We start from the raw sequence: 20,220 nt of genomic DNA, 5'->3' as shown, positions 1-20,220 counted from the left end.
CTCTGATACCCATTTGTTTTTACTTATTTTATAGTTCTACTTGTTTATTTTGTAGTGATGTCCATCAATCCCTGGTAGAGGGAGTTATCTTTACTTTTTCTTCTGTTATGTTATTTTGTCTCTAATTTTTTGGTCAGTTGTTGTTTTATTATTTTGTTATTGTTTTTTTTAATAAAATTATGATTTATCCCATATATATATATAATTATTTATTTTCTTGAGTTATATTTTAGAAAAATTAGTGTAACATAATTGTCCTTTTATATATGAATATACGAAAATCTCAAAAATTCTAGAATATTGTCTAGATTTTGTTCTTTGATTCACTGGTTTCATGGACAACTCTTCAATATATATATATATATATGTGTGTGCGCGCTCAAACACACTTGTTTATACACAAAAATTCGAACTCTATCTCATTTGCTTAAGCATCTACCACTTAAACTAACCTCCATTGAGTTTGTCTAAGTTTTCTAATAATAAAGAAAAATAATTTAACTTCAAAATATTTGTGGGTTAAATTTAACCATAATATTGGAACATTATCTTATAATTAGTTAATTATCTCATGATTATTATTTTTATTTTTTCTCTATGGAGACCATATCTTCTCTCTATATATAGAGGTCGCGTCTTCTACGAACGTTCATAGAATCCAATTTCTACGAAAGTTTATTTTCCGGCGTTGGATTCTTAAAATCCTTCACTTTTTCAACCGTGCCTATAAACGTACTACTATTCTAATAGTAGCACAGTACTATAAAAAATATGAGGTATGATACACATTACACAATACTATAAAATAGTCCATGCTAAAAAAAGTGGGTTTATTCATATATTTTCTCGGTTCTTTTATCTAAATTACAAGTAGCTAATAAATTTTTTTTAAGACAAATTAGCTAATTTTTTTTCCTAGTGGAATATCAAAGAGGTACTAAGATATTATGAATTACAAAATTATTCTTATCCCTACATAAATTTAAATTTATAGAAAATTATAATAACCACATCAAGATCAATCTCTGCTGGCTAATTAGGTCTCAAAATCATGGGCCAGTCCGTGGGCTTTGCGCATATGGGCTTTTTAACGGGATCGAGGAAATATATATTATATATGTTCCTTAATGGGCCTCATCTCCTTCGAAGCAGCAGCGTTTCGTTAGCGTTCGAGTCTTGAGGTCCGTTCTCTTTTGCTTTCGATTCTCGTTCGATTTTCATCTAAAACCCTAGATTTTTCCCTCTCGATCAATCCCATTCATCATTTGTTTGATACTTGATTGGTTTGTGCTTCGTTTTAGCTGCATTCTATTGCTTGGTGCTTTAATTTTCTCTTTTCTTTGTGTTTTTTTTTTCCAGGAATTCGTGTGTCTTTGTTCTGCATTATTGATTTTCTTGTGACATACGGGGTTCGATTCTGAAAATTAGAAGTTTTGCTTTGGATGTGTAATTCAATCTCTGCTGTGATGCATATGCCATGTTTATGTTGTTTGCGGTTTGTGAATTAGGGATTTTTAGAAATTTAGGAAAAAAAAAAAAGGATTTTTTGCAGTTAAAGTATGAATTCGTCTTTCGCTTAGTTTCACAAGAAAGATTAGAATTAGGTTCTAGTGAAGGAAGAGGATAACTCATCTTGGAATCACCAGTTTCTGTATTGCAGTGAAACTTTCAAGTTAGTGTGTGTGTGTGTGTGTGTTTGAAATAATTATATTTTCCATTCATTGGTTTGCAGAAGTCTTTTTAAGAGGAATTTTTCATTGGAGAATAATACAGGAAGCATGCTTATGTTTCATTAGTAAATTGTGTTTCATTTCAATGTCATAATACCTATTGTAGTATTTCAGTAATTCCTATCTTATAAAGCCTGAAATATTTATGCTTCTCTTGCAGCTCTCTTAGAATATTAACTTATGCCTGACTTTTGAAGCAGAGTGATTCCTAGTTCCGAGCCTTGTTGCAGTTCTCTCCTGAATGGTACTGTTCTGCTAACATTGTTACTCACCTAGAAAGTTGAGTTGCATTTACAGATTCACTGGCTGATGTTTCCTTATGTACAACAAATATTTTCTAAAAAATTCTGTATTTTTCTTATTCTACATATTTTGTCTCCTTAATTTTTTTTTTAAATTGTCAATAGTTGATTTCTACCAGTTCCATGTGGAATGTCATTTAATAGACATGGATGATGTTGGTAATAATGCAAACAAGATCAATACTGTGTTTTACTAATAGGATTTAATTTCCGTATTCTTTTTGTCCATTCATCTGCAAACAGTCAAATTTATTAAACTATTTGATCATTGCCACAGTTGTTGAATTTTGTTGCTCATCAGTTATTGAAGTTGTTTTGTGGGAACTTAAAATGATATGTTTTTTGTAGGACCAACAGAATGAATGGCCTGCACCATATAAGCATATCGAGAGAAATGATTTCGTACATCGGAAGTAAGTTTTTTATTACACTTAAGCGAATGTAAATATTTTGACTTCTATGACTTAAGGCTTGAATGTGAGTTAGTGTTTTTTTAGCTTTTATCCTATTTTCTTGGAAATAGTTGTACTGGCCATTTTCTCTGCAATATTCGCTTTCGTTATCATTAACTTTTCAACTGTCTCATAATTGAATTTCCAAGTACTTGTCAGAACTTAATATGGTTCCTTATTATGGTTTTCTTTAGGCATAAGAAGCAAAAGGAGGAGGATATAGCTGTATGTGTATGCCGCTATGATGCTAATGACCCTGAGAGTGCATGTGGGGGAAGTTGCTTAAATGTGCTGACCAGCACAGAATGCACACCTGGCTATTGTCCTTGTGGAAATTTTTGTAAGAATCAGGTTAATGATCATTCTTTCATCATTCATATCTGGCATATATTTCATATTATATTGTGTTGTACTAGATCCTTAAGAAAGTGAATTATTGAAATCTTATCTTGTAATTTTACCTTTAAGCTTGTTTCTTGACTATGACAGAAATTTCAAAAATGTGAGTACGCAAAGTTACAATTGTTTAAAACTGAAGGTCGTGGGTGGGGACTTCTTGCTGCTGAGGATATCAAGGTGAGACTGACCTAACTCCCATTAGTCCTCTTATGAAAAAGATGGTGTTAAAACTTTGAGCTTTGTAATCACTTGGTTAATACTGGAACTATTTTCTCAGAGCTGCATTATGTTTTTTTTTTTTGCTTCAGTTTATGAGAAGTTAATCTTGCAATCCATATCCTTCTTTTCCATGTATTGTCATATCTTTAAAATTTCTGGCTTATCTACAATCATCTTTCAAACCTAATTCAGGCTGGTCAGTTTGTAATTGAATATTGTGGTGAGGTGATATCTTGTCAGGAGGCAAAATGGAGAGCCCAAAGATATGAAGTTGAAGGTAGAAGAGCAAGTCTGTGAATACCACTTCCCCCAATCTCTTAAAATTTGTTAAGCCACTTATATGTTGTTTTGTCAGGTTTAAAAGATGCATTTATTATCTCTCTGGATGCATATGAATCTATTGACGCCACTAGTAAAGGAAGCCTAGCTCGATTCATTAATCATTCATGGTGAGTTTCTTAGTTATAAATTTATCATACCTTATTATTTTATTCTCTGAAGTATTCATGACACCATCAGTCATCACTCTTTAATTTCAATCTCTTTCTCTTTCTTTATATATATATATATATATATATATATGTTAGCTATTGCAAGCTTGCCTTTTTTTTTTCCATATTAACTGTTTATAATATGCTGTCCATTGCACTTGTGGTCTGTTGATATCTAATTTCTTCCTTCGGAGAATGCAGCCAACCAAATTGTGAAACAAGAAAGTGGAATGTGCTGGGGGAGGTAAGAGTGGGGATATTTGCGAAGCAAGACATTAACGCAGGGACAGAATTAGCCTATGATTATAATTTTGAATGGTATGGTGGTGCCAAGGTTCGGTGCCTTTGTGGTGCACCCAGCTGCTCTGGTTTTCTTGGGGCTAAATCACGTGGTTTTCAGGTAAATTATGAAGATGCACTCATACTGGACTATGCATATGCTATTCATATGTCAACTTGCGAAACATTTCTTAAACTCAACTAGTACCATGTACTAGAGTCTGTGAAAGGATCAGCAATTCTATTAGAATTTATTATTCTGACGTTGACTTAAATGAGATGTTGGGGGGTCATGTGTCTCATGGCAAGCTCAAATACGTAAAGGTAGCTTGCTCCTTGTTGTTGAGTATTTGTCAAAGTGTATTTTACCATGTCTTCGTACTTTCACACTTACTTTAGCACTCTTGTTGCATAACACTTTTGACTGATTATTGCCGTAATATCTAGCAAATTTTGAGATATTAATCTTTTTAATCTTATAGCAGTATATCAAGTTAGTTGAATGTGTGAATTCTACTGATACTATTTTGCTCTCCATGTTTGACATGTTCTGTAGGAAGCAACTTATCTATGGGAAGATGGTGACACCAGGTACGATTCCTTAGGCTTTTCCAGTCTACATTTATGTGCATTGGTGCTTAAAGCTACATGATGGAAGACATAGACGCAATAAATAGTCCGTGTTTGGATGATTATAGGGTGAATGTATGTTTTTCCCTGTTCTTTTAGAATAATCAAGTCTTTGCATGGGGTGTCTATCAGTCAGCTAGAACATCAAGCAACCTTAGACCTTTTGGACCCTGCATAATTACTGCCTGAATTGAAATTGACATCATTTGTAATGTAGGGTGTGGCTTGAATGTCTGACTGTAATCTGAGACTCTCTTTGTTTTTAATTGTTCATTGTGGCGATGAAAGCAATTAGCATACCATCTATAATTGTTAGTTACCATTGTACCAAATAAATACTCAGTTGTATTTTGTGAGCAGCTTTTTCATTTGATGGTTTTTTGTATTCAACCCCACATTCCCTTTCAACAATTTGCACATACTAGGCCATTTTCTCTTTGCTGCTGCTTTTTTAGTTGACTATGTTGCTCTGTCACATAGTTTTCCGCACACTGACAATCAGGAGCTGCATGCCTATCTCAATTGATTCCTAAATGACAGGTACTCTATTGAGAATGTTCCGGTTTATGATTCTGAGGAAGATGAACCAGCAACAAAGATCCTCAAGGCAATTGTCCCTGTGAAGGACGAGATGATTGCTGATGATGGGAGCAGTTACCTTTTAGGAGTTGATGGCATGGAACCCATCTTGTTCCCTCACTCCCAACCAATATCAGTGGAACCACTGAACTCTCTCCCAATGGAAATCGACGGATTGAAGAATGAAATACCAGGAGAAGATAACAATTACTCAGAAGATGCACATCAGAGACTTACTCAAAAGAGTACAATGATATCTCGTATCCGGAGCAATAGTGCTTGCAGAAACTATCACATAGATTCAAGCCCAACCAAAAACTCAGCATTCTACCCCAGTGCTAAATCTAAAACCAACGTTCGTAGGCAAGTGAATATCAAATCTGTAACTGATCGCCTTGCTTCAGAAGATGCTTGTCAGGAAATTTTCACTTGTGAGGTATGCTTAACATTCTTCTTATTGCAGCTTTAATGGTAATCCCACAGTGGTTATGAAATTTTCATTTGGAGATTATCACATGTTTTTTCTCTTGATTGTTCTTGTTGTAACGAGATTTTCTTAAAAGCTCCCCCATTGGTGTTGTCTTTCATGTACACTGCCTCTCTCATCTTGTAGGAATCAAGGAACCTGGCCGCATCTCAGCTTGATGCTTTGTATGATGAGATCAGGCCGGCCATTGAAGAGCACGAGAGGGACACTCAAGATAGTGTTCCCACAAGTGTTGCAGAGAAATGGATTGAGGCCAGCTGCAATAAACTGAAGGCGGAGTTTGACCTCTACTCGTCCATCATCAAGAACATTACCTGCACACCACGAAGAGCTCAAAATAATATGGGACCAGAAGGTGTTGCTACTGAAAATGGAATCAAACTCTTGGAAAATGGAACAGTGAAATCTGAGATGCAGGGTGTTGTGTCATTGAATGGCTCAACATTTTAATTGGGAAGATTTTGTGTACACAGCTTGTTTCAAGAATGACCCCCGCTTGACTTTTGTATTTATTATTGCAACAGTCTTCTTGGGCAGTGTTTGAGAGAAAATTTTCTCCAGTTTTAAATGCAGCCATTGTTGTCATTGGTGTGAAACCAAGAGTTGCCTGATGACTTAAAGATATTCGTGCCATTTGAGGATAGGATAGATTATCATATCTTGTTATTATTTTTTGATTGGTCAGTCAATAGAATATGATAACTAATACTGTGGAGAGAGTGAGGATGGAAACGAGCAGAATATGATAAAAAATTAAATCTATTTTTTTTTTTTACTATTTTATTTGGTTTTTTCCTCTCATCTAGAGTTTTATTATATTCCTTTGATTTTTGAACAACAACTAGATAAGACATAAATTTTAAATCTACTCACATCCTAAGCCGTTAGAGAGTTTTTCAGTTGATCTTATGGTTGAATATATTGTTTTTCATCTAAGGCTATGCTTGATTGCCCTTTTTTCTCTGGAAAATTTTTTCTTCAGGTCATTTTCAAGTTGTTTGTTTGTCAAAATTATCCGTGAAAATTTTTTCCACGGATTCCATCACGTACCTTATTTTCCAGATCCCGCGGCGTTTTGATGGTAAGATTCAATTCCGCGGCGTTTTGATGGTAAGATTCAATTCCACGTAGCGCTGTTTATAATTTTAAAATAACTTTTTTTTTAAAAATTTTTAAAAAAAGTTTTTCTTTTTCTTTTAAATTTTTTAAAAAATAGATAAATTATATAACCTGATAATATTTTAAATAAATTTATCCAGATCGGTGAACAGATCCCGCGACGTTTTGATGGTAAGATTCAATTCCACGTAACGCTAAGATTCAATTCCACTAGTGTTGTTTATAATTTTAATAATTTTTAAAAAAATTTCCATGGAAAATGTGACTTTTTCATGGGAAAATTGATGCAATTAAACAACAAATGAGGTTTTTTCCATGGAAAATGTTTCATTTTCCGTGAAAAATAAGAGCAATCAAACAACAAAATTTGAATTTTTCATAGAATTTTTTTGATTTTTTAGCTAGAAAATAATGGCAATTAAACGACTATTTTTTTATTTTCCATGTAAAATTTTTCCATTGAAAAATTATCCATGAAAAAATTTCTTTTTCAGCCATTTTCCATGAAGTCACTTCTATAATCACAGTTCTTAAAATACTATTTACATTTATTAGTTTTTATAAAAAATAATTTTATCTATTTACATACAATTCATGTTTTATCTTATTATTATCTGGTCCGTTTAAAACGTAAAATAGGATAACAAAATGTTATATATAATGATTAATTTAGTGCAATGGTGCACATAAAACATAGGAAATGATATGAGCTCTGCGAATGCCAAACCATTTTAGGGAGGGGATTACACTCAAAACATCTCAAAAATTACTCAGAAGGTGATGAATAAATTGGCATAAGCCACTTTTCATGAGTTAAAAGGTACAGGAATGTAAGAATTAATGAAACTAATAGAAGGAAATGCTGTACAAGAGTTTTCGCTTGTGCTTATTCTCAAAAGCCATAACAATATTGTCAATTGAATCTTCCCAGCATTCCACTGCTTCAATCTGCATCACATATAACTTGTTAAGCAAGAGATTTACAGATTCTATACATCACAAAACAGCATCTATGTTCATAGTGTTCCTTTTTTTTATATTGGCGAGAAAATATCTTATACAGATACAGCATTCTAGTGTTATTAATTTGCAAGGGAAAGCAATGTTTCAAGTTTTCATGTCACCATCTTCAATATGGTTGGAATTCTGGCATAAATTCAACAAAAGGGAGAAATTCAACAGAAACTTAGTACAAAATTCTCAGGTCTACAAGTGTTGATGGAAAGATGATTAATTTTCTCAACTGTAGTTCTAAATCTCAGCAGTAGAATGAAAGCAAGAGATAATGAATTTTGCAGCTCTGAAGGCATGATAAATCTGAGAATAATAATTTCTCCAAAATATAAATCAATGGCAGCCACACTAGTTAAACACAAGAGAAGATCCTCATCAACTAGCTCAAGAATGAAGCAGGAGACTAACAAACGCTAATTGTTTAACTTTCCTGTAAAAGAATTACTTTATTTCCAGTCATGATATACTCATACATAACAAAGAATCAAAATCAAACTTGGCCGGGCAATCATTGTTGAACTAATCTCTTCCCTACATCTGATAAAAGAAGAAGACATACATCTAAATTAAATGCATGCACAAGCATTTCAACAATATCAAAGGCTAATTGTTCGAGTTTCATGTCCAAGAATTAGTTTCATTTCAATCATATATAATCAATCACATCTCTGATCCTATATCCAATGAAGGAATACATGGACATTCAAATTGAATGCATTCATAAGCAAGATCACTGATACAAACAACCAGTTTTACGTTCCAAGAACCCTAATTAGAAGAAAAGGAAGCATCTTTTTCTGTTTAAATTACCTCTTGGCACAAATCCAGAGCGAGCTTGGCCCCAACAGCAGCTTCTTCATGATTATCCTTCACTTCCAGATTGATGATAAGCACAGTTTTCATCAATACCTGCTCTCGATTATTCAAATCTGTAATATTTATTTATTTATTTAATTTTGAGGAAAAGAAAAGTGAGAAAGCTGAGGGCTTTGCACTGAAAATTGGAAATTGGAAATCTAAAGCAAAACCAAGAAACCTTGAAGAACCATATCGAAGACCTTCTCCTCAAATGTAAGGACAACATTGAAGACTCCATCGGTGGCATTGTCTTGCCATCGCTGAGGAGCCGTCTTGACACTAGAGTTCCTCTTGAGCATTGGGAGAATCCCGTTGCGCTTGTAGCTGCAATCAATAAAAAAATCAACAAAGAAAAGCCATGAGAGAAAGAGAAAGAGAAAGAGAAAGAGAGAAGAAGGGATGGAAGAGAAACACGAACAGGTCGGGGTCCTTGCGACGGAGATCGTCGAGCATGACCTTGTAAGGGGTGCCGAAGTCGTAGACATTGGGTTCCCGGAGAGAAGGGCCGGGGAGCTTGACGTGAGCGCCGGTGCCGTAGGAGGCGACTTCGAAGCCCTGGCGCTTGAGCAGCGAGTGCGCCTCCATGCTCCGGTTCTGGTTCGAAGAGCACACCATCGCATACCGCAGCCTCATCTCTCTCTCTCTCTCTCTCTCTCCCTCAAATGGTCTGAAGGTTTAGGACTAATATATATATATATATATATATATATATATATATATATATATATATTTTTTCTCTCTACTCAGAAATACACCCCACTCATCTTTCTACTTTTGAAAATGACCCAATTTAGTTCATTTATCCTTAATCATTTCCCATATAGTCCATTACTCTTGAAAATACAGCCAAATAATTAACCTATTTTAGAGTAGAAGGGACTAAATAGAACCATTTTCAAAAGTAGAGGGATTACTTTGAGAGAGGCCAAAAGAAGGAAAAAAAAGTAGAGGCCAAATTCGAGTATTATACATATATATATATATATATATATATATATATATATATATATATATATATATATATATACACACATACCATGATTTATTTGATATTCAAAATAAGAGTTATTCATTTTATATGATTTGGACAAATTAGAGAGAAAAATAAATAAATTTAAGTAAATTATAGTGTATCAAAATTTAAAATTGGAAAATGAATGAATTGGAGGTGTCACCTTGCTCTGAAGGGCCCAAGTTTTGGAGTTGCTCACATTAATGTGAGAGGGTTGGGTTCATAGATAGAGGTGGATGACTCTTTGTTGTCATCCACCTCTATTAAAGTTAAAATTTAATATAAAATTTAAAGTTAAAATTTAATATAAAATTTAAAGTTAAAATTTATTTAAATCTAAATATAAGTAAAATTTATTTTGATCAAACTTATTTCATCATTAGTCGGAGTATGTTTAATTTTTCATTTTAACTGATTATGGTAAAAAACATAAAGTCCCTATGTTAATTGCAATATTTTTGTTCTTTTGAGAATTAACTGGTTGTATAATAATTTTTTAAAAAAACTAAAGCCCTTAATTTTGAGTAAGAATGACGGTTAAAAATTAAATGGAGGGCTGATAATTATTATGAGGTAAAAAAAAATAAAACAAAAGAAAAAAAAAATCCATTTATAGGCCAAAGTCCTATAGCAAACTCATTGGTTCAAATATGTATCTTGTATTGTAAGTGAACTAAAAAGATTTATAAGATAAACTAAATCAACAGATGAATGTATTGGAGTGTAAATATAGCTACAAAATTTCAATATATTCTAGACTCAACTATCATACTATTCAAACTTAATACCAGGAAATTAGTCAAACTTATGGTTTATTCAAATTACAAGCAATTCTTTTGTATAAAGATAATATTGTAATTTTTGGTCATCAACTTACCCTAATATATATATATATAAAATAAAATGTGGGCAATCCACATGTTAGAGATGTACACAAATGTGAAATTATTATATCAATATAAATATACACTCACCTCACGTGACCTGAGATTCAAACTCGTCTCCCTATAAAAAATAAGAAGATGCTATGCATGAAATTCAACACCAACAAACTAAGATAACATTTGCATTCACCTATGTATCTTAAATGTAATCACTTTTAAAGTATTTTTTTCACTATTTTTTTAATATTATTTTTTTCTAACATTATTGAGAAAGACATCCTCATAAGATGACACGACAACATCATATAATTTTTTTTTAAAAAAAATATGTCATGACACATAGTATATGATGTAATAACATTATTGAAAAATAATTAATCATAATAAAAAAAATATTATTACTTGTCATATGATGTACCTATTGAAAACCAATTTTTAATAAGCAATTTTTTTTAATGGTCAACAAAATATGCCACCTCAGTAAAAATATATTGTGATCACTGATTAGTATTAAAAAAAATAAAATATGAATGAAAATAATCATTCCTACAAATTCTGGACATTTTACAACATATATATATATATAAACGGAGGAAAAAAGAAAGTTGATTTACCTTAAGTCACCTTCTTGAAGATACAAATAGTCTGGCGTGCCGAAAGTGACTCGCACCCAACCCTGTCTGAGTACAAGAATAATAATATCTAGATGCTCATTGACTCTTGACTTTGAAAACTATAAAACTATTTTTTTTTTTCAAAAAATTTTAAAAAAATTCTTTTTTTTTTTCCCAACAAAACAACCTCAAATTCAGTGTTTTATTTTATACTTGTAATTTTAAGAAATATAATTTCTAAGAATTTACCATGTATTTCTAACCAAAGAAAAAACATCCATCAGTAATCACCATTAATTTGCCTCGGAATCAGACCTCGATCAAAGATTAACGGTTAGATTGAGAGAGAGAGAGAGAGAGAGACTCACCATCACCAGTAGTGGTTGTGGACCTTGTAATTCGTGTTCCAATGGTGTTCTTCTTCTTCTTGCTTTCCTTCCTTCCAGTCAAACCCTCGTCACCATTTGATAATTACTTCTCTCCCAAGCAAGCCCTTTTCCGACGCAATCCCAATCCCGATCCCTAATTCCTAATCGCTTCTTGTCCATATCTCGATCTCGGTCCCGATCCCGATCCATCAATGGACGGCGCTGTGCAAGCCCTAATCGCCGCCGTCGCCAGCTTCTTCATCGTTTCCTTCCTCATCGGTGTTCTTCTCCTACTTTGCCGCCGTCCGTCGAAGCCTCCATCGCTCGCCGCCGTCTCCCCCGCCTTCCGCCCCGGCCCCACTCTTCCCGTAGCCAGCGCCACCTTCGATCCCTCCATCAGCCATATCTCCATGACGGAGCTCGCCATCGCCACTAAAAACTTCTCAGCGGACGCCATCATCGGGGACGGAGGTTTCGGCTTCGTCTACAAGGCTCAGCTCACCTCCGGTGCCACCGTCGCCGTGAAGCGCCTCTCCGCCGACGCTTTCCACGGTCCTCGTGAGTTCTGCGCCGAGATGGAAACCCTAGGTCGCATCCGGCATCGAAATCTCGCTCGGCTTCTCGGCTACTGCATCTCAGGTCCGGATCGGCTCCTTATATACGAGTTCCTTCCGGGCGGCAGCCTGGATCACTGGCTCCACCAATCCGACTCGGCCGAGTCAGGTCCGGGTCGGCTGAGTTGGACCGATCGAGTGGCGATTCTGAGAGGCGTGGCGACGGGGCTCGCATTTTTGCACGAAGAATGCAAGCCAATGATCATCCACAGAGACATCAAGGCCAGCAACGTCTTGCTCGACGCCGAACTCGGCGCGAGAATCGCCGATTTCGGCTTGGCTCGCCGAGTCGACTCAGCGAGGTCTCACGTGTCAACCCAAGTGGCGGGAACAATGGGGTACATGGCACCAGAATACCGCGAGGGGAACACAGCTGCCACGTGGATGGGTGACGTGTATAGTTTTGGAATCTTGATGTTTGAGGTGGCGACCGGAAAGAGGCCGAACTGGCCGATCAAGGGTGAGGATGGAAAGGATGTGAGCTTCGTTAAGTGGGCTAAAGGGATGGTAGAGGCCGGGCGAGGGTGGGAGATTTTGGACCCTTGGATGGAAAAAGAAGGGGTGAGATGTGACGATGTGGATGGGTTTCTTTGGATCGCTCATAGGTCTACTGATGAGAGTTGTAGAAAGAGGCCGAGTATGGTTGAAGTGGTGTCTTTGCTTAATCAGCTGCCATGTCATAGTTTCAAGATTAGTATTTAGTGCTACAAATCAATAGATAATTATATATTATTATTATTATTATTAATAAATATTATTGGTGAATTACATCATGATGATGTTTGAATTTTTATTGATGCATAGTTTTATTTTTATATTTGCTTATTTAAAAATGCACAGTGGGAAGACCACACTTGGCATTGTATCAGAACTAAATTTTACAATGCCTTAATGTGGTCTATATACTGTATACATGAATGAAGTTATTTATTTGGATGTTATCAGAGTTTGTTCTCACAGATATGTTATTCTCTCACAACTAAATATTTATTTGGATGTTATTAGTTTGTTCTCACAGGTTAGTAATTCTCTTACAACTGGGTTTGATACTTGGGATTTTTTATTTTTATTTTTATTTTTATTGGGAGTTAATCATATTACAATTAGTCTATTTCAGAGGAGGTGAATTTTTAAAATATTCATCTTAGCTCTGGTGAATCCCAATAAAGAAAATAAGTCATAGCCGGCAAATTTTTTTTTTTGTCTATTAATTATATTGCTTATGTAAATGATGAAACATGGTTGCCAACTTAGGCAATGATACGTAATATCATTTTTGGTCTTTATATTTTTTAAAATATTCATTTCACCTTTGATGAACCTCAAACAAGAAAATAAGTTAGATATTTGAAGGCAATTTTTGTTATATTGTTTATATAAAACTTGCTTGTGATCTAATTAATATGGCAAAGAAATTAGATAGCATTTTGGTCTTCGCATTTTGAAATTATTCATTTCAGTCTTGATGATTTTTAATAAAGAAATTAAGTCATACTTTTGTTTGTGATCTTTTTGTAAGTTGTATTATTTATGTGAAGGGATGAAATTGGTTTCCAATTAAAGTGGCAATGATATATGATATCATTTTGGCTTTTGTATTTTTAAAATATTCATTTTAACTCAGAGGAATCCCAAAATGAAAATAAATCACATCTTTGCCTTATAAGATATTATTATGATCTTTGTATTTTCAAAAAAAAAATATTTTTTTTACTCACAATGGTTCCCAAAACAAATAAATAAATGTATCTTTGTTGGCAATTGTTATGTTCTTATATTATTGTTATAAGGGGATGATTGGTTATCAAATATATGGTAATGACACATGATATAATTTTAATTTTTGTATTTTCAAAATAATCATTTTAAAGTGCATAAATCCTTAAAAAAAAAATCATATCTTTGTCGGTTTAGACTGTTTATACAAATGGATGAAACTTGATTGTCAATTGCCGTGTAATAAATCATATTTTTGGTTGTTTGGATCCTTTATGCAAAGGAATGAAATTTGCTGTGGGGCAATGATATTGATATAATTTTTGTCTTTGCATTTTCAAAACATTCATTTTGACTAACATGTATATAAAAAAATAAAATAAAACAATATCTTTGTTAGTAATTTATTTTTGTTATATTATTTATGCAAGGGGAAAATGTTTGGCTGTTGACGTATTTTACAATAAGATATGGTATAATTTTAATATTCGTATTATCAAAGTATTCATTTTAATTCCAGTGAACTCTAAAAAAAAATAATTATTTTTAAAAATATATTTATTTTGACTTTTAACATTTTTTAATGTTTAGTTGCATCTCTCTGTATATTCAAATATTTATAAAAGCAGATGAAACTTGGTTGTCAATTACATCGAGAGCGTTACACATTTGAATTCCTTTTCAATCTAATACAATTTATTTTAAATTCATTAAAATTCTTAGTTAAAAACTAATTCTCTATTAACAATGATAATAACAATAACAATAATAATAATAATGGTGAAGATTGAGTTAGTTTTTGTGATGATGATAAGAGATGAGTATGAGGCTTGTTAACGTAACTGCAACAAGCCATGCCATACAAAAGAGAGAATCTGGAGAAAGGCAAGCGTCAGGCCCTAAACAGTAAACAGCAAGATACCACTCACACTTCTCTCTTTCTCTCTTTTGCTCCTTCTCTTTCAAAGAAGACAGTTCCAAAAACACAAGAGCAACATATGCACTCCACCTGGCAAAAATCATCATGACATTCTCCCTTTTTTTATTAACTTCTCTTGTTTTCATACACACAAATATTTAATATATTCTATAAAAAAAAAACCAAAATATGGCAATTGTTCTACATTTTAGATAAATAGTAAAAATTAGTATTTATTTTAACAAGTTAGACGTTTCTTGCTAAATTTAAATTTTAATATATTGATATATGTATATTTTAATAAAATACAGAAGACAGGCATTGTGTTCCTTGGTATAATAACCGCCAAATCATGGCTGAGTTTACTTCCTTCTTCCTCATTCTTCCATTCTAACCCTTTCATGACCAAAAATCTCAAAAACGCCATCACAACCTTTTTTATTAAATATTCAAATGTAAGTGCCACCATTATATATCTCATTAATTACATAATAATTTTGATTCCTGAAATTCAAATAAATTTTTTTATCAAAAGAAAATCCCCCAGAAAACGAGGTTCCACGTGGCAGGATTCCACATCAACAGCAAAGACACAAACCAAAATCCTCTGGCTCTGGCTGTAAAAACACTTCCAGTGTGCTGCCATTGATGGCATTCCCGTAATAAACTCAATGTAACAGTGGCAAACTTACATGACACTCGCGTTGGGTATCCAGTTTTGTTCCGACGCCCAAATAACGGCATTGTCTTATGATTATATTTTGTTTGCATTACCCTTCTCTCTCTCTCAACCTCTCAACCTCTCCTTCCTTTCTCACCATAACTCCACCACCTTTTAAACCCTTCTCCTCCTCCTTCATCATCTTGTTCTTCTCTTTCTCTATATAGATCTCATCTAGCATGTCTAAAGGAGTAGGAGGAACTACCACTCAGTCATGTGGCTTCTCCAACTCAGACAACTCTGGAGGCAATGAAAAAATCCATGGAAAGAGACCAATGGAATCAACCACAAATAGCCCCAATGAAGGATCTCCCCTTCTTGATGATGACAAGCTTGTTGGCAAAGGTTCATCCTCTTCAAAACCAACAGGTGTTGCTGATCAGTCTGATGACCATGAGCATGAGATGCATATTTGGACAGAGCGTGAGAGGAGGAAGAAGATGAGGAATATGTTTTCTAGCCTCCATGCTCTCCTTCCTAATCTTCCCCCTAAGGTTTCTCTCATCCTTTGAGATTTCAGATCTAGTTTGTTAGTATCTTTTCTCCAGTGTTCATGCACCTTCATGCAATTACCATTTAATGCAGTTCTATTTCATTGCTTTGCTCATTAATTGTCACTAAATTCTTTCTATGTTTGGGTTTTCATTGTTGAGAAGACAGACAAATCATCCATTGTTGATGAAGCTGTGAACTATATCAACTCATTGCAACAAACTATTAACAAGTTGCAGAAACAAAAGATGGAAAGGGTCAAAGCGCTGGCATTTGAGGAAAACCAAACTCATGGGGCTGAGAGTACTAGGGAAGTGTTCCTGGCTGAGCAAGGGAAGAACATGGTGCCAATAATGGGATCTCCAACTTCTGCTTCTTTCCCTAGTTTTCCTCTCACTTTACGGACATGGTCTTCCCAAAATCTAGTACTCAGTATCAGTGGAGAGGATGCTCATATCAACATCTGCACCGGAAAAAAACCCGGTCTCCTTTCTACTATTTGTTTTATCATGGAGAAACACAACTTGGAGCTTGTGTCTGCTCACATCTCTTCTGATCACTTTAGAACCATGATCATGATCCATGCCCGAGCTAGTGTAACATTTTAATCTTAATCTATTTATATTGTTTCTTATCTTGAATCTAGCTAGCTAATTATTCAATTTATAATTGAACAGGCACCAGGAATTTCTGATCAGTTTCCTGAGGCAATGATGATTGAAGAGATTTACAAGCTTGCTGTTGGAGAAATCATCATGTGTCTTCCTTCTTGAATTAAGTAGTTTTCTGCTTCACTGTTGACAGTTATGTGTTTTATTTTTTCTTTTTTTTTTGTTGTTGCTTCATTTGAGTGAAGGGGGAAGGCATGGTGATCCAACATTCCCTTCTTTAGCTTGCTTAGAAACCTTTTCTTTTTTTCTATTTTGGAACAAAGACCTTGCTTAGAAACCTTTGTTAAAGTCTCTCTATCCAGTGACTAGTGTGTTTGTGACCGAATTATATAGCATGCATTAGCTGAACTTTATGTTTGAGAGAGTTTATTAATCTCCAGTACAGTAGATTTAAGACAACTTCTATATATTTATCCCCAAGAAATCTTCATTAAACATGTTTAAAAATGTCAAACTTAAAAATTTTCTTATGTAATATCCATGCTCAATATTGTCCTCTACGTTTCCTTTTATGCCTTGTTTGATTGATGCATAGATATATATATATATATATATGAATGGTATGCAAAAATCCTCACTTTCATCCCTTTGTATGTTTCTCTTGAGATAGGAGGATATATATGTGAAAGAAATGCAAGCCACTTTATATTTGTGAATTAGGGTTTACAAGATGTAGATATGTATGAACTTCACTAGGACAGTAAAGAGTGAGATTTGGGAAAGAACTTAATTTTAAGAATTCTTCCATTGTTTACTATGAGTTCGGATGATACAGTGATGCAATTCATTTAAGAAGTCGAGAGTGAGATTAATTGTTTGGTGGCAGTGAAAGCAAATAATGATAATAAAAATACATGATAGTTAAGGATTTTCACTTCATGCATTGGTTTTTCTATATATGATGATTGATGTACCTCATGTTGATGTTCATTTAAATCTCATTTAGTTCAGAGTTAAGATATCACTTTTCAATTAATATTATAACCTTTGGAGTAACATCGGATTCAAGGCAATGTATATAAGGGCTATTTTTAAAGAAGGATATATTCAAACAATACGAGATTTATAATTTTTGTAAATGTTAGGTTTCATACATATATAATTGATCATGTTTTTTTATAGTAGTTTTTATGTATACTTTTTTATTATGCTATGTTGATAATACAAAAAATGAAGAAACTTCGCCTGATATGCTAATAGACACGATCATACATATAGAAATCACACATAGAAATTAAAGTGGACAATTAGCTAACGAAATGAGTATGAGCAGTGCCGAAAAATACAATTTATTTTTGCTAATAACTCATTCTTGGTTTTTTCTTCCATAATAGGAGCTGCTTTAAGAAAAAAAACTGAGATAAAAGAGCACTATGGAGAATGATTCAAATTGAAGTGAATTTATTACAATTATTTTAGTGTTCTTAGAATTCTTTTACATAATACCATTATTTTGATATTGATCCAAGAATTCTTACCTTCCATTGAAATTCTCTAAAAAAAAATTATTTTCTTTTGGCTCAAATATTATCAAAATTTTTAACTTATAAGAGCAATGAATTCAACCAAACATGTATGAATTGTTCACAGTTGAACATGCACCAAATGAACAAAAATAACATAAATTTAATTATATTTGGCAAACAATTGCTAATTAAGGGAAGAAGTGAGACCAAAAAATTAGCTCCTTGGAGACAGTCACCTAGGGGATCCCTTAATAACATTTTCCACGGAATCCTAATGGTTTAATGGCCAACACCCAAACTGTAAATTAACTTACTCCCCTAAATCAGGAGGGTAAATTAGGACCCTCCTTTATATATATTTATGGTTTTTTACTCCTAAGAGGAAGTGCTTGTGTGTCTGAAACTACGCCAAATATTTAGATTTTTAATCCAAGCGTTGGGTTTCCAAATGAAGATGTTTATATATATATATATATATATATATATACTAATGTTCAATTTCCATACCAAGTGTTTACAATTTTATTTAATAATTGTTAAGAAGATTGCATCTTTCTCTTCTTCTTCATTTTCTTCTTTAATTTATATATATGAGGATGCATTCATTAAAATTATGCAAGATGTCTTAATTTTCTTATAAGATTGTGTGTTGTCTGTTAGAAGCTACTCAGTAGAAGGTGCAATATAGCTTGGAGGGTGAATTGATTGAAAAAAGTCTAAGATGTACATGCATGCATGGCTTGGTCCACTACATTGGGCGTGATTAGCTGTGGGCGAAAAACATACTTTGTTTACATGTATCTTTTTTATTTTATTAATGTTTGTGTGTGCTTTGTCATAAGCAAAGAATTTATATATTTTGTATGTCTGTAAGACTTCAAGTCAAGTAGGAAATTAAAGTTTATTTCTTCTCTTCATAAACTTCAGTATTCTCTCTACTCTAAAACACAACACAACCATTATCACATCACAGTGGTATCAGAGCGAGGTTAAGTCTCATCTTCAAACCATAAACTGGAAGCCATGACGGATATCAGGAGTTCATCTCAAATGCAAGTCCATGTGTTCAAGGGTGAAAACTTCAATATTTGGATTTAAAAATGAAGATGATGTTTCAATCTAAAAACCTTTAGAGCACCGTAGAAAAGGGCTTCAGTGAAGATGGGGAGACTCAAGTTGTTGGGGAGCTTCGAATGAAAGATGCGAGCGCGCTATACCTCATTCAACAAGGCCTGGATGAGTGAATACTTATTAGGATAATTGAAGCAACCACTGCCAAACAAGCTTGGGACAAGCTGTAGACCAAATATCAAAGTAACTCTAAAACACTTTTAGTTAAACTCTATTCACTTCAGCAGGAGTTTAAAACAACAAAAATGAAAAATGGGGAGAAGGTGCAAGATCTAATCATTAGAATCATGGACGTTGTCTATCAAATACACAACCTTGGAGAAGAAGTTCTATAACGTGGAATGGTTGGTAAGATAATGAGGAGTTTTACTCCTAATTTCAAACATGTTGTTTTGTCTATTATTGAGGTAAAGGATCTCAGGTAGCTTACAGTTGAAGATCTAAGTGGCTCATTGAAGATTCTGAAGAGGAAGTTGCACTATAATCTGTGGCTTACTTCTCGGACAACGTCAACAACCGAGGAGGAAGAGGCCAGTGGTACTCGAGTGTTATTTAGAGGACGTTTTCGAGGCCGTGGCTATGGCAATAGTAGATGTGGTGAATCTCCGTTCAAATAAGAAACATATAGGCAACAGGCGAGGCAAGGTCGTGTCCAATGCTATGTGTGAAAAAAGTTCAAGCACATTAGCTCTTTGTTCATGGCAGTAGAAAACTCAACTGGTGATGAAGCTAATGCAACTTGGATCATTGATTCAGGCTACTCAAATCACATGATAGGCAACAAGAAGTTGTTTCAAACCATGGCAGAAGCTTCACAACAAATAGTCAAGCTAGGAGATAGCAAAGTGCTGAAAGTTTCAGGTGTTAGCACAGTTACATTTCGATGAAGCTCAGGAAAAGCCATGCAGCTTTCACAAGTCTAGTACATGCCTCAACTGCCCCATAACCTTCTCAGTGTGGACAATTGATGGCTTCTGGCTACGACATTGCTTTCACTGACGGGGAGTGTAAGAACACTGATAAAAACACAAACACTATTTTTGCTTGTGTTTA

At 34.0% G+C, this 20,220-nt stretch overlaps 4 protein-coding genes across 7 annotated transcripts; 3 read left to right on the top strand and 1 right to left on the bottom strand.

Annotated features, from left to right (window-relative positions):
• The first annotated feature begins 1,137 nt into the window (after positions 1-1,137).
• Positions 1,138-6,136, top strand: LOC120261960 (histone-lysine N-methyltransferase ASHH1). Of its 4 annotated transcripts, none has more exons than XM_039269984.1 (11): positions 1,138-1,181; positions 1,891-1,974; positions 2,390-2,445; positions 2,679-2,835; positions 2,974-3,060; positions 3,295-3,379; positions 3,458-3,551; positions 3,795-3,993; positions 4,429-4,463; positions 5,043-5,517; positions 5,695-6,136. In XM_039269984.1, exons 2-11 carry the CDS (start codon positions 1,972-1,974, stop codon positions 6,016-6,018), a joined length of 1,515 nt encoding a protein of 504 aa, XP_039125918.1. In that variant the 5' UTR covers positions 1,138-1,181; positions 1,891-1,971; the 3' UTR covers positions 6,019-6,136. The 4 variants fall into 4 exon arrangements, with proteins under 4 accessions (XP_039125918.1, XP_039125914.1, XP_039125917.1 ...); XM_039269980.1 differs by having other exon boundaries at positions 2,381-2,445; XM_039269983.1 differs by having other exon boundaries at positions 1,157-1,181; positions 1,931-1,974; positions 2,381-2,445.
• A 1,332-nt stretch (positions 6,137-7,468) lies between these two features.
• LOC120261771 (RNA polymerase II subunit A C-terminal domain phosphatase SSU72) lies at positions 7,469-9,231 on the bottom strand. Its single transcript, XM_039269755.1, has 4 exons — positions 8,978-9,231; positions 8,738-8,883; positions 8,512-8,630; positions 7,469-7,635 (listed from the first exon to the last, which is right to left on the bottom strand). The coding sequence occupies exons 1-4, from the start codon at positions 9,190-9,192 to the stop codon at positions 7,534-7,536; spliced, it is 582 nt and encodes a 193-aa protein (XP_039125689.1). The 5' UTR covers positions 9,193-9,231; the 3' UTR covers positions 7,469-7,533.
• Positions 9,232-10,850: 1,619 nt separating this feature from the next.
• LOC120262259 (putative serine/threonine-protein kinase) lies at positions 10,851-12,824 on the top strand. Its single transcript, XM_039270342.1, has one exon. It carries the CDS (start codon positions 11,650-11,652, stop codon positions 12,751-12,753), a length of 1,104 nt encoding a protein of 367 aa, XP_039126276.1. The 5' UTR covers positions 10,851-11,649; the 3' UTR covers positions 12,754-12,824.
• Positions 12,825-15,586: 2,762 nt separating this feature from the next.
• LOC120261648 (transcription factor bHLH95) lies at positions 15,587-16,672 on the top strand. The gene is made up of 3 exons (XM_039269616.1): positions 15,587-15,901; positions 16,064-16,495; positions 16,577-16,672. Exons 1-3 carry the CDS (start codon positions 15,587-15,589, stop codon positions 16,670-16,672), a joined length of 843 nt encoding a protein of 280 aa, XP_039125550.1.
• The last annotated feature ends 3,548 nt before the right edge of the window (positions 16,673-20,220 follow it).

This window comes from Dioscorea cayenensis, chromosome 5 (assembly GCF_009730915.1).
Source record: "Dioscorea cayenensis subsp. rotundata cultivar TDr96_F1 chromosome 5, TDr96_F1_v2_PseudoChromosome.rev07_lg8_w22 25.fasta, whole genome shotgun sequence".
In the NCBI taxonomy this organism is placed as follows: domain Eukaryota; kingdom Viridiplantae; phylum Streptophyta; class Magnoliopsida; order Dioscoreales; family Dioscoreaceae; genus Dioscorea; species Dioscorea cayenensis.
The sequence above is the reverse complement of the archived record's forward strand: the minus strand, read 5'-3'. Positions and strand labels throughout refer to the sequence as shown.

What these genes read in the sequence shown, in the direction of transcription:
- LOC120262259 (XM_039270342.1), top strand. Translation starts at nt 11,650, where the DNA reads ATGGACGGCGCTGTGCAAGCCCTAATCGCCGCCGTCGCCAGCTTCTTC.
- LOC120261771 (XM_039269755.1), bottom strand. Translation starts at nt 9,192, where the DNA reads ATGAGGCTGCGGTATGCGATGGTGTGCTCTTCGAACCAGAACCGGAGC. An exon ending in CGTCGCAAGGACCCCGACCT is followed by an intron (nt 8,884 to 8,977) that starts GTTCGTGTTTCT and finishes TATTGATTGCAG; the next exon opens with CTACAAGCGCAACGGGATTC. An exon ending in CTCTGGATTTGTGCCAAGAG is followed by an intron (nt 7,636 to 8,511) that starts GTAATTTAAACA and finishes TATGTGATGCAG; the next exon opens with ATTGAAGCAGTGGAATGCTG.
- LOC120261960 (XM_039269980.1), top strand. An exon ending in GAAATTTTTGTAAGAATCAG is followed by an intron (nt 2,836 to 2,973) that starts GTTAATGATCAT and finishes TGACTATGACAG; the next exon opens with AAATTTCAAAAATGTGAGTA. An exon ending in TGGGAAGATGGTGACACCAG is followed by an intron (nt 4,464 to 5,042) that starts GTACGATTCCTT and finishes CCTAAATGACAG; the next exon opens with GTACTCTATTGAGAATGTTC.
- LOC120261648 (XM_039269616.1), top strand. Translation starts at nt 15,587, where the DNA reads ATGTCTAAAGGAGTAGGAGGAACTACCACTCAGTCATGTGGCTTCTCC. An exon ending in TTCCTAATCTTCCCCCTAAG is followed by an intron (nt 15,902 to 16,063) that starts GTTTCTCTCATC and finishes ATTGTTGAGAAG; the next exon opens with ACAGACAAATCATCCATTGT. An exon ending in TGATCCATGCCCGAGCTAGT is followed by an intron (nt 16,496 to 16,576) that starts GTAACATTTTAA and finishes ATAATTGAACAG; the next exon opens with GCACCAGGAATTTCTGATCA.